Raw genomic sequence first — 12,320 nt, 5'->3', positions numbered from 1 at the left:
TAGGGCGTTCGCCAGTCTTTCTCAAACTATTTAGGGTCTTGAGAAAATCCAATACGGCTGCTTGATCACGATTCCAAAATCTTCTTTTTATTCCTGTGGTTTGTTGTTTAAGACATGAGAGGCTCTTATACCTAGTACTGCATTTGTTATCAAGAATTAATCTAGTTTTTTCTTTTTCTTTGAATTACCTCAGCAAACCATTGCATAGCACGTATGGCTTCTTTTTCCGTTGGTGAGGGTGAGGTTTTGGCGCAGTTTTGAATTTTTCTAATTCATTTTCACAGGTTGGGCAAGGGGAAGATGTTTTGTATTCATTGATTAAGTAGTTAGCAAACCCGTTCTTCTTTAACATCTTGATCAACCCCTTGCTTCTTGTCGATTCTTGATACTTGACATCAGGGGCGGACCAATCTCCAAAAACTAAGACAGCATCTTGACCAAACTTTGCTTGTAAGCTACGCACCAATTTTGATCATTCTGGTCAAAGGAGAGTTTACTTGAAAACTTCAATTTTCGAAAAGGTAAAATCTTTAGCTTTTCTAATGGTGTACCGATAATCTTTTTGTAATTGCTTTGCTATGGTTGTCTATACATCTCTTTTGCCAGTCCTAGAACTTTGCTTTTCTCACTATTATCTAGTCTTTCTGAAATATGCTCCTATAGTTTTTGGTCGTAGCCTTCAGTCTTGCGCTATTTCTACCCTTTGAGAGAACAAGACTCAGAAAAAGTTCAACAAGGAAACCTTTTGTCATAAAGTCGTTCAACGCAAAATTTTTCATTTGCTGCCAGTTCTTGTAAATACATGTATTTTGTGAAAGCAAAGGTATGTGTAACTAGTAAGTTGGTAGTGTGAACCAAATCATACAATGGCTGTAAATATGCTGGTTTCCAAATATTCTTTACAGTCGTTTTAATTGTCATCACACGCTTACTTATCTTCTTAGGACCTTCTTTAATGTCACTTGCCTTGTCAACAGGCACAGGAAAAAAAAACTTGATTTGACAGAAGTTGCAGCTGACTTGAAAGCAGTTGGAGCAGATTTGCTAGGTTTGGGAGAAGTTAGACTTGTTTGAGGAGCTGTTGAGCTTGACTTCACAGCAGCAGAAGTTGATTTGGTGATACGAGAAGCAGACTTGGTTGATTCACCCAGAAAGGGTCTTTTGATGACAGGTGCATCAAAATCGTCACTGCTATATTCAAGATCATTGTCCTTAAGAGTGATCTTGTTGAACACGGTAGGTTCATCTGTTGTAGAGATACCAGTACTACTTCTAGTAGTAACTTCAGAACCTATAGCTTTTCCTTTGTCTTTGAGTCTCTTTTGTGATCCACTCTGTGGAGTATTTTCCCTACCTATGATGGGGTTTCAAACGTTAAACCAGCTGTTTACCTACATCAAGTTTGGCAATGCAACTTACTTTTCCTTTTTCTAGCTGTTATAACGGGTTGGAAGTCGTCGTCTGAGTTGTCTTCTACATATAGTTCAAACGAGTCTATAATAATTTCAATTTTGTAGTCAGTGACATTTCGATCCATGATTAGATATGGAGCCTACTGTTTTCGCTCTTAGATGGCTTCTTTTGGTTGGAAGAGAATAAATTATCCTTTTGCTTTCCTTTCACTTTTCAATATGTCTGCATGAGTGAAATATACGAACAAAAAGAAAAACTGTCTCCAGAAATTGATTTAAATGTTAAAAAGAGATACTCCCATCCCATTTATATAGATCTATTCAAACAATCGAATAATAACAATGTGCCTACAGGATAGATGCCTTCAACTTCTTTAGTCCACACCTCACTTTCACTCAAGATGATGTATGCTCAATCTTCTGGTCTTTTCAGCGGTTTCCTTTTATAGACAATACTGATCTCTGGACTCTCAGCTGCTGCGTGCTCTCTGTGATCTGGCGTGCCCCATTGGAGATTTACTATTGACGGCTTTTCTTTTATTGATCCAGTTGGTCACTCGTGCCATGTCGCAGTTTGCCACCCTCAAAAGGGGCAGACTCGACCTTGACTACCATGTTCCATCGCTTAAACTCTGTTTCTTTTGATCCACACCGCTCTCAGACGTGTGACTCCTATTACATTATATTTTATAAATAAAAATAAACTATTTGTTTTTTCACAACAGTGGCGTCAGGAATAAACCTGTATACGTTGTGTGGATAATGCAATGATGGAGCTACTCAGAATTGAAATAACAATTTTCGAACGTTTACTGTAGATTTTGATGTGGGTGCAGTAAATCGGGTTTATTTGCCTTCTTTGAAAGTAAGTAACGACAGCAGCGCATGCTCATTTCGTGTTGTTTGAAGTGATAAAGAAGAGGTAGAATAGATTGTCTGTGATTGAGATGAAGGAGTACGGCCTTTAAGCCATGAGCTTCATATCGACCAGTTTTGTTATTTCCCGCTGCTTCTAAAAGCATATACGTCATGAGAAGGAATAGGCTCATTTCTAATAAAGATGTTCTCTACAATTCATACAGTTGTTTGTAGCACGTCTTGACCAAACAAGGCGTCAATAAACCAAGTCAGTTCTAGATGATGCCCCTAGCACCACCAGGGTCACTCCTTGATTCTTTATCCAGCGCAATGGTTTTAAAAGGTTAGATTCCCATCCTTCTCTTTTTCGGAATGCTCGCAAGAGAACAGATGACGGATGCCATATAGATACGGCAAGTATCTCGAAAGCTGGTGTTGTTCACTCTATCCCTAGCTCTACTGCTTGTTTCTGTCGTTCATCAGATTGGGAGATGAATGCCCACTTTGTTTTATTTCCATCGTTTACTCCATCACAGGTCTTTTCCCGGTCTACAAGTTGGATTGCATTCATCAGAGATGGATTACGAGTTCAAAAAAGTAAGATCAGACAGGGACCTGGAAGGATTTCTTTGTTGAAATGCAAACTATCACTGGATGCACTGCCTTGTTCAAAGATAGGGGTTGACATGACTCCTTCTTGATCCAACAGACTTTGCTTAACGCAGTTGTGTCTGATTGAAAGCCACAAGAAAGGGTTTATTTCTGCAACAATTTGGGTATGATGAAAGCTGCATGGATTTCTTTAAAGTGTCCAAGAGTTCCTGCTTAAGCTTTATCTTTAAAGGCTCACAGAGAATGCATTCTGTTTATGTCACTTGCTAATGTATCTGTAGTTAAACCTTCTTTTCCATGTTTAATATGTCAATGACATATGAAACTATCAGCTTGTGTTCATCATAAACATCACTTCTCATCCTACTGTGTAGATGAAAAGCCCTGTATCACTTTATGAATAAGTCAAAGGATATAAAGACAAAATCAGTTTTATATATCGACTCATTTGATTTTGACATTCACTGATTACTTTGGTATTTACAAGTTATAAAATGAAAGGGTAAATTGATGTTTTAAAGAAATTCAGCTTGTCCCAAAGATGACATCTGATTCTATCTGTTGCTTCCCAACTTGATTTAGACCATAAAAGGTGTACCTGAGTTTTATTTATGGCTATACCAATGAATTTTAGACTGTAAGATCATCTAAGCCTTCAAAAGTTGGCTGTGTTCACCACTTGCTTTCTTGTGCAGTGAACTAGTTGATTTGTCAAGAAGGTTGGATTGAAATAAAATGAAAGTTTGATTGAAATGAAAAAGAGAGGCTGTAGAATGTTTTATGGAGCCAAGCATCCGTCGTTCCTTTAATTGAAAGTATAAACCAAAGAGGTAGTATTCCACCTGATGTCTGTTTCTGAAATGAGACAGTGATCATTTAAACTCAGTATTCACTGTGTCAAGTCAAGTGAGATGAGGTAGGATTATCATGGATGCCAATCAAGTTTTACGTCATTCAATAGCCAACGATTGTTCTTGTACTTTTCAAAAGAAAAGCTGCTGATAAATCTAGAGGCAATAGGACTATAGTGATCCCTCCCAGACTGTTGTTTCTTCTTTACGGAGACTGTTTCGGAATTCACTTTTCTAGCAATGTAAGAAGGATCTGATTACTCTTTGAAATATAAAATATAGGATTGTATAGTTCAACTTGATCAGGACATGAATAATCAGAAAGGTGGTTGGTCTGACATGTAACAGGAGCATTAAAAGCTGGATCAGAAAAGGAATTCAGGTCTAAAAGACGATCTCAAAAGAATACTTATTTTTGCTGTTACAAAAAAAGTCAAAGAGGTGTATTCTTTGTGACGATAAAACTTGATTCATGAGCATCCATGCTACCCACTCTTGATTTTACACTGGATTGATTGAAGAAGGGTCCTGCTGGAACGACATAGAAAACGTCAGAGGGAAGCAAAGTCGGATGCTGATCACCAACAGTCTGTCCATGCTGCCACAGATCTGTAACCTCTGATACCGCAGCATCCACATCGTTCATGTCATCCATCACTGGTCCCTCTTGTCAGAGATGATCCATATAAAAGACAGCCATTCTTTGGTTTTAACGAATGTCCCCCTCCCCTCTCTTCTTTCGACACCCGTGTTGAAAAGGGGAGATGACAATCCCCGCTTCAGTGGAGTATCAGTCACTGCTTCCCCAGATAAACGACATCATCTTCAGACGAGTCGTTTCCTGGATGTTTAGCGAATCCAATTGGGCTGGTCGTTTCAAATCGGCCGCTCACCAACACAAAGAGTGAAACAAAGAGAACATGAATGGTATCCACCTGTGCTTTATGAAAGAATTCATGGACGCGAGGCTCCTGTTGTCCGTGAGATGGGCTGAGGAAGAGAGAGAGGGGGGGGAGTATGTATGGTAACTCTGTAGGAATTGAGATGAACAGGCTTGATGGATGATTAAAACAATGTGTGTAAGCTTATGGAGTCCATCTTATTAAACAGACGGAATGATTCATTAGAAAAAGGACTATTAAAGAAATAGGTCATGGCATGAGACTAAAAATTAAGTGTGATTTTTATATGAGATCATCATACACATTCATTTTAAGGAGTAAGAAAAAGGGGGGGGGGAAGATAAGAATGAATTGATAAAGGGAAAGGATGATAAACCCATGTGAACAGACGGGTCATTCATAAATTAGCGGTACCAATAAGGTCAGTCTATGGAATCGTGGCATCATGTTGCGAAATAAATACTTTATTTAGTAAATAAAAAGATGAAGAAAAGAAAGCCCTTCATCAACTTATAATTTCCTTTTTTAGTTAAAGAGATCAGATGGTGCATTTTATCTAATTCAATGACCGATCAATTCACCTTTAAAGGAGTTCAAAGGAGAAAGGAGGAGGGGAAAGAAGTGTATATTTCTTTTTTCTTTTTCTTTTTTTTTTTATAAAAAATGTCTTTTTGTCCAGTATTAAACGATGGAACAGAACATGTTCAGTGGATTTATGTAAGTCAAAAGAGAGGAAATGATTCAATTCGTTTTTTTTTTTCTTACTTTTTCAATAGAATCTATTTGGTAGTTGTGTTTATGGTTGGCAAGAATCAGTGAGTGTCTTGCTTGGTTATCTTTCAATCTTTTGTTGGTTGAATGCACAAATGCCGTAAGTTGAAATAAAAGATGATTTGTATTGAACTGACAATAAGATGATTAGTCAAGTGATCAAGAATTATAAATTACGTGATGCGGAATCATTAAGTTTTAGTTTCTTGACTGTTTGGTTAACAGGAGATGTTGCGAATCTGATTGGATGTATTATTACTAAACAGCTACCATTTCAACTTTATCTATCGATTTATTATACAATCATTGATACCATCTTGTGTGCTCAGTGGCTTTATTATGTAAAATATGTTGATAATCCTATTCGACGTTGGATGGATGATAAAGAAGATGGAGAACAACGAATCGAAAGAGTTCAGACAACATTCAGTGGATCAAGAAAGGAAAGAACGAATGAACAGAGTTCGTTATTAAATAATGCTGATAACAAAAAGAAATATGTGACAATGATGTTTTGCTTTGGATTTTATTTAAATAGTTCGATTCTAAGCGAAATTTTTATTGAAAAAGAAAACAAGATGATTTGGATTGGAAGATTCTTTGCCTGGCTCTGTACCTTTCTCTATTTATCCTCTAGACTACCTCAAATCTATCAAAACTTTCGTCGTCAGTCCGTTCAAGGTCTCTCGATGGCTCTCTTCTTTTTTGCTGCAATGGGTAACTTGACTTATGTGCTCAGTATCTTTACCAACCCTTATTCAACTCGTGCTTCCATGTTAGAAGCAGTTCCTTATATCATCGGAAGTGCAGGTACTCTTCTATTTGACGCAACTATTTTTGGACAATATGCCTTATTTAATCGTCACAAGAAAGATAGATCGATTGTTTAAATTGTAAATAATGATACCCCCCCTCCTCCTCCATTTTTTTATATACCACTTTCTTAATAAATCATTTCTAATCGAATTGACTATACAAAAATGAAAGAAAGAGAGGGTTGATTTATTTCATGATAAAGACAGTGTGACAAGATCTCGTTGAATGAAATCATCCACTTCATTTTTTGATAAACCTTGTATCGACCGAGACAGTAACCTTGTCCTTCTTGTCGTCCTCTTACTTATCTCTCTTGAATTCTCTTCAAACAATTGACTGTTGTGTACTTTATTGGCTGTGATCGTTTGACGCACGGATAGGAATATTCTTGAAATCATTGAAAAGAGAAGAGAAAATGAAAAAAAATGAAGCGAATTAAATAAGGTACAGTCGGATAAAGAGGAATCACCTCATTTTTTTTCCTAGTTGAACAACATTTCATTTGATTGGTTCTTGTGTATTTATAAAAGAGGATAAATGATTTTCCCCCCTCTTCTTTTTCTTTTCTTTATGCCTTCATCAGAAGAACAAGAAGTGCTCTCGGAAGAGCAAGAGAATTCAAAGGTAAGTGAATAAAGAAAATAGAATCTGTTGACTCTTTCTAGTTATTTTATACTGAAATTGATGAATTACAAGCACATGGCATCGGTGTGGCTGATATCATTAAATTAAAAACAGCTGGTCTTTGCACTGTCAGAGTAAATAGAATTGACATCATCCATAAACATCATCCTATTCCCCCATTTTTAGGGTGTTCAAATGATGACCAAACGTTCTCTTTTAAAAATCAAGGGCTTATCAGAAACAAAGGTAGACAAGATCAAAGAAGCCGCACTCAAGATCCAGGCAAGTACGACTCTTTTCTCTTCTGATCCTCACATCCTCTATCAGGGCCCTGGATTTATCACTGCAAAACAAGTCGCTCTACAAAGAGAAAAAGTGGTCAAGATATCCACAGGCAGTAGACAACTCGACAGTCTCTTGGGTGGTGGGATTCAGACCATGTCTTTGACAGAAGCCTTTGGTGAATACAGAACAGGTAAAACTCAATTGGCTCATACGTTATGTGTTCAAGTTCAGCTCTCGTCTGAAGAAGGGGGTGCGAACAGTAAAGCAGGTAATATCCCTCCTTCTCTCTCTCTCTTATTCATCTCTTGTTAGCTTATATTGATACCGAAGGCACCTTCAGACCGGATCGTATCATGTCCATCGCCGATCGATTTGGTGTGGACCCTCTGGTCGTCTTGGACAACATTGTCGTGGCTCGTGCTTGGAACAGTGATCAGCAGATGGACCTGATTTGTGAACTGGCAGCTCATTTTGCTGAACAAAAGGGTACCTATCGTCTGCTGGTGATTGATTCCATCATCTCCTTGTTTCGTTGTGATTATTCTGGACGGGGTGAATTGGCAGATAGACAACAAAAGTTGAATCAAATGTTGAATCGATTAACAAAGATTTCTGAAGAATACAATATGGCCGTATTCATGACAAATCAAGTCTCTTCTGACCCAGGAGGTACCTCTCTCTCTCTCTTTTTTTATCTTTTCTTTTCTTCTTATCCTCTTAGGTGGTATGACATTTGTTGCCGACCCAAAGAAGCCTGTGGGTGGACATGTCCTTGTGAGTACCCACTCTATTCCTTCTTTACAAAACTCATACATCTTCTTAGGCACATGCGTAAGTCGAAAGAGAACGATAGGGTCTGCTGACATAATCATACCCTAGGTCTTCCACACGTTTGTATTTAAGAAAAGGAAGAGGAGAAGAACGGGTGGCAAAACTGTTTGATTCGCCAGATATGCCAGAAAGTGAAGCGTCTTATGCGATTAATAACGGAGGCATTGTCGATGTCTCCTTTTGACTTTATTACTGCTTCTTCTTATTTAAATCACCTCTAGCATACTTTTTACGTTGAACTAACATGTGTGAAAATAACACTGGGAAGCCTATTTGTTTACGTATTCAATAAACCATCTTCTTTTTTCTCAATCATCTTTACCTGGAATATAAACAAGAGCTACAGCAATCAGTCCATAATAATATAAAGGATCAATGGCCTTGGCATAAGGCAAAGCTTGATAGACCATCATCATTTCAGAAAAGACACCTAAAGGATACAAGATCAAAAAGAAATTATATCTTGCCCATGAAATCACAGAAGGAACACCACCTCCAGAAAGATGGAAAATGTAAAACACATAACGTGTACATTCCGCAATAGACCAGGCAATAACCATGGTTGAAAAAGACCAGTGGCTGTGAATCTCGGGCACCACAAAGTTCACTGCCCACACCAAAAACAATCGTGAGGCGACTTGCATCCCAGTCGTCATGATCGGTGCACGTACGAAACCAAACAGGCTGTGAAGTACCTAAGAAACACATCAATCACTGCTTGCCTTTTTTTTTTTTTTTTTCTTACTTCAAACACGGCAGCTGTTTGAACATATTGAAGAGAAGGCCAAACGAGGTCAAAGACAGGTCGATAATCACCCTGGGTTTCATACAACTTGGAAATGGTTAAATACAAGATCCAAAACCAACCAAGGAATGAAACTTGGTTGTAGGACAAAAGATACCATTCAGTAAAGTTCTTTGGTCCTGGTGGTGGTGGTCGTTCTTCTACAGGAGTGACTAAACAATGGTTATAAGCTGCTTTTATTATTCATTCTTTACTTTACTTTTTGCCATTGGATTCACAAATAAAATGAAGCACAGGGTCTCTTCTCTCCCCAATATTTTATTCAAACTCAACTACTTTACAACACCGCGTTCGAGTCCATCTCTCTCTCTCTCTTACTTTGTTTCACGTGAGATCAAATTATCTGATTCTCTTCAGAAACGGGGGGGGAACAACTTTTATTATCAGATCCACACCACTCATAAATGACGGAGGCATTTTTTATTCATGTTTATAAATTAAACCCTCTTTTTTTTCTTTTCTTTTTCTTTTTTTTTTTATTCTTCTTCAAAATGACAGGTGAAAAGACACCTTTGTTAACCAAACAAAACGATACTTGTTGTTCAGAACAAGGTTGCTGCAGTGGCAGTAGTCAACCAGACAATCAAGAACCCATCGTCCTACAAAAAGAGAATGAGTGTGGATTATCAGATCAACCTTGGAAATACAAACTGGTTGCATTGTTATGTGCCATGTTTTTAGCAGGTCTTGCATGAACCATTCACCCTCTTACGCTTACTAAATCCTTTTCTAAAGTCGGTAGTCATTTTGCTGCTCATACGTTAGGCGCCATGAAATCGATTATCAAAAAAGTATAAATTGTTTGCCCCCCTTGTTATCTTTACATATTCACCTATAAAACTTAGGAATTTGACATTTCCAATTCACAATATGGTGCCATCCAATCCAGTGTGTCCATCGTGAATACCGTCTTGCCCTTGTTGGGAGGTATCTTTATCGACATCTTTGGGACCATTCCAGGTTCCATCGTCACCACCATCTTGATCGCAGTCGGTAACATCCTCGTGGCCCTCTCGACGTCCTCTGCCAACCTGTCGATGATGATCATCGGACGCGTCTTGTACGGTATCGGCAGTGGCACGGTGGTCATCGTTCAAGAAACCATCTTGAGTCAGTGGTTCAAAGGTCGGAGTCTGGCGGCTGTGATTGCCCTGATGATGACCATCAGCAGACTGGTAAGGTTCTGATCCAATCCGTGCTCGATACTCATCTGATCTCTAGTCTTCCTTCTTGGCACAGGCCACCGTCGTGCCTATCGCCAATCGATTTGGTTGGTATGGTTACGGCTTTTGGGTAAATGGGTTTCTCTCTTGCAACCTCTGTACTGATCCCTTCTTGCTAGTTTTCTGCTTTTCTTTGCCTCTTTTCACTCTTTATCAATTTGATTTATATCACTTTATTAAAAAGAATCTTACCCACTCAGGATTGTAGAGTACAGCAAGACCTCCTCCGTTCCAAGAAATCCTTCAGTTGGTCCAAATTGATGCATCTCCCACATTCGTTCTGGTTGATTGCTTCCATGGAATTCTTGCTGGGCGGTGGATGGGGTTGCTTTCTTCACATCAATAGTGAATATGTCAAGTTTCGGTTTGGCTATCCAGATCAGTTGGCTGCGGGTATCGCCAGTGTGGCACAGGTCTTGCCTATCTTCTTGATGCCCGTCTTGGGTGTCATGACAGATCGTTATGGAAAGCGAACGTGGATGAGTAAGTGATGGTGTCTGTTGACGTTTTCTAAAGAAATAATCATCTAGTGATCGCAAGTGGCCTGGCTTTCTTGTTCGCCCTCATCCTCTTACAGTACACGCCACTGCATCCTATCCTTGGCATGATCAGTTTCAGTATCAGTCTCGCCTTGGGCCCCGTGGCCCTCGTCTCTTCTGTTCCCATCATCCTCCCACTGTCCTTGGTCGGCACCGGCATGGGCCTCGTCAAATCAGGGACAAACATTGGCGCCTCTCTCTTTGATATCTTCACCGGCCTTCTTCAGGACCTGGAGAAAAACAAGGGATACGATCACGTCATCTCCTTCTTTATCCTCACTGTGGTCGCTGCTATCGTGTCGGGTGTGATCTTGGCCGTCTTGAATCACACCATCTATCACAATCTGTTGGATGCACCGGCTTCTGGTAAGATTGATAGTAACAAGCAAGAAGAAGACATGATGAATGAGAAAGTAAAAGCAAATTATGTGTATGCTGGCATTTATGTTGCTTTGGTTATCATTAGTTGGATCTTATTCTTTCGATTTCTTTTTAAATAAAAAAACTGGTTTTGGTATTTTTTTTCTTTTAAAGGAAAAAAAATCCAAATCAAGTGTGTCCTATACCCCCCCCCCACACACAAAAAAAATCATCATTGACATGATCCCTATTCTTTTTTTTTAGGCCTATTTATTATGTGTTCATAAAATACAAGTCATGTCGTAACTTTCTGTAGCATGTTTTAGAGTGGCAGTGATGAAGATCAGGTGAGGCAATCGGCTTATTTATCTTTGCTACGGGAAGATTGCCTAAAGCTGGGAGATCGTTCAGCAAAAAAGGAGGGGAGCCAATTGGTATCTGAGTGAAGATTAGAAAAAGTGTAGCAGTCACTGTAATATAAAGATGACATGATCTGGTTGTCATGGCCTCTCTCTCTCTTTTTTCCTTTTTTTTTTTTTTCATGACAAAGCTATATACGATTGGCATCGGGTAAGGCCTTTTTTTTTAAAAAAGATAGATCCTAAATAAAAAAAACGGCTTTTAACTTTGTAAACACAGAGGTCCCTCTTGTTCTGGAAAAACCGTAGGTTTTGCCCTTGTTTTTTGCATCATGCTTCTTACTTATCTTGGCCTTCGTAGACTGTCACTCGCATCTTGAAAAGAATACTAAAGGATGTCGTTGTCATCTATCAAGATGACTTTTACAATGTAAGAAAATGAGATGAAGGATAATAAGAAAAGGCCCTTAAAAACAACTTAGAGCAGCCTGATAAAGACATTCCTATCGATCAAGAGACTCAATTGGCCAATTGGGACTGTCCTGAAGCCATCGACTTCGATCGATTTTTAGACACAATCCGACATACACAGAAAAACAAGGGCGTCTTGCCCGATGGATTTCATTCCAAAGAGGAAAGCAATGCTCATGACGGCTCAGATGCTTTGGATGAAGAGACCGTGTCCGAGCTCGCACAGAGACTTTCGGGATTGACAGAGTGTCGATTCATAATTGTAGATGGATTCATGCTGTATTGGGATAATAGAGTATTAGACGCATTAGACTGTAAGATATCACTCACAACGTCCTATAAAACACTCAAGTCGAGAAGAGAGGCCAGACAAGGGTATCATACAGCCGATGGTTATTGGGTGGATCCGCCAGGTTATTTTGATCAGATCGTCTGGCCAGAGTATGTGCGGCTGCGTGAACGTGATCATGCACTGAAGGAAGTAAACACGATTGACACAGATGAGAATTCCATTCAACAAATGATGTACAAAGTTGTAGATCAATTAAACAAAGACTTGATCTAAATCCGGTTTATCCATGTGATTGGACATTCATTTTCT

General features: G+C 39.0%; 7 protein-coding genes across 7 annotated transcripts; 4 read left to right on the top strand and 3 right to left on the bottom strand.

Annotated features, from left to right (window-relative positions):
* Positions 1-932: 932 nt before the first annotated feature.
* Positions 933-1,537, bottom strand: RO3G_03876 (uncharacterized protein; the record flags this gene model as incomplete). Its single annotated transcript, XM_067658466.1, has 2 exons — positions 933-1,354; positions 1,420-1,537. The coding sequence occupies 2 exons, from the start codon at positions 1,535-1,537 to the stop codon at positions 933-935; spliced, it is 540 nt and encodes a 179-aa protein (XP_067514567.1).
* Positions 1,538-4,166: 2,629 nt separating this feature from the next.
* On the bottom strand, positions 4,167-4,379 carry RO3G_03875 (uncharacterized protein; the record flags this gene model as incomplete). The annotated part of the gene is made up of 1 exon (XM_067658465.1): positions 4,167-4,379. One exon carries the CDS (start codon positions 4,377-4,379, stop codon positions 4,167-4,169), a length of 213 nt encoding a protein of 70 aa, XP_067514566.1.
* Positions 4,380-5,298: 919 nt separating this feature from the next.
* Positions 5,299-6,296, top strand: RO3G_03874 (uncharacterized protein; the record flags this gene model as incomplete). Its single annotated transcript, XM_067658464.1, has 3 exons — positions 5,299-5,352; positions 5,412-5,506; positions 5,558-6,296. 3 exons carry the CDS (start codon positions 5,299-5,301, stop codon positions 6,294-6,296), a joined length of 888 nt encoding a protein of 295 aa, XP_067514565.1.
* A 496-nt stretch (positions 6,297-6,792) lies between these two features.
* On the top strand, positions 6,793-8,146 carry RO3G_03873 (meiotic recombinase Dmc1; the record flags this gene model as incomplete). Its single annotated transcript, XM_067658463.1, has 7 exons — positions 6,793-6,846; positions 6,888-6,980; positions 7,033-7,321; positions 7,444-7,800; positions 7,853-7,905; positions 7,955-7,962; positions 8,011-8,146. The coding sequence occupies 7 exons, from the start codon at positions 6,793-6,795 to the stop codon at positions 8,144-8,146; spliced, it is 990 nt and encodes a 329-aa protein (XP_067514564.1).
* Positions 8,147-8,270: 124 nt separating this feature from the next.
* Positions 8,271-8,976, bottom strand: RO3G_03872 (uncharacterized protein; the record flags this gene model as incomplete). The annotated part of the gene is made up of 3 exons (XM_067658462.1): positions 8,271-8,657; positions 8,708-8,919; positions 8,967-8,976. The coding sequence occupies 3 exons, from the start codon at positions 8,974-8,976 to the stop codon at positions 8,271-8,273; spliced, it is 609 nt and encodes a 202-aa protein (XP_067514563.1).
* A 561-nt stretch (positions 8,977-9,537) lies between these two features.
* RO3G_03871 (uncharacterized protein) lies at positions 9,538-11,205 on the top strand (the record flags this gene model as incomplete). Its single annotated transcript, XM_067658461.1, has 6 exons — positions 9,538-9,558; positions 9,613-9,942; positions 9,989-10,060; positions 10,110-10,473; positions 10,521-10,959; positions 11,154-11,205. 6 exons carry the CDS (start codon positions 9,538-9,540, stop codon positions 11,203-11,205), a joined length of 1,278 nt encoding a protein of 425 aa, XP_067514562.1.
* Positions 11,206-11,430: 225 nt separating this feature from the next.
* On the top strand, positions 11,431-12,284 carry RO3G_03870 (uncharacterized protein; the record flags this gene model as incomplete). Its single annotated transcript, XM_067658460.1, has 4 exons — positions 11,431-11,459; positions 11,529-11,553; positions 11,610-11,678; positions 11,712-12,284. 4 exons carry the CDS (start codon positions 11,431-11,433, stop codon positions 12,282-12,284), a joined length of 696 nt encoding a protein of 231 aa, XP_067514561.1.
* Positions 12,285-12,320: the final 36 nt, after the last annotated feature.

The sequence above is a fragment of the Rhizopus delemar genome, genomic scaffold (assembly GCF_000149305.1).
Source record: "Rhizopus delemar RA 99-880 supercont3.2 genomic scaffold, whole genome shotgun sequence".
NCBI lineage: Eukaryota > Fungi > Mucoromycota > Mucoromycetes > Mucorales > Rhizopodaceae > Rhizopus > Rhizopus delemar.
This window is presented reverse-complemented; position numbering and strand designations above follow the sequence as displayed.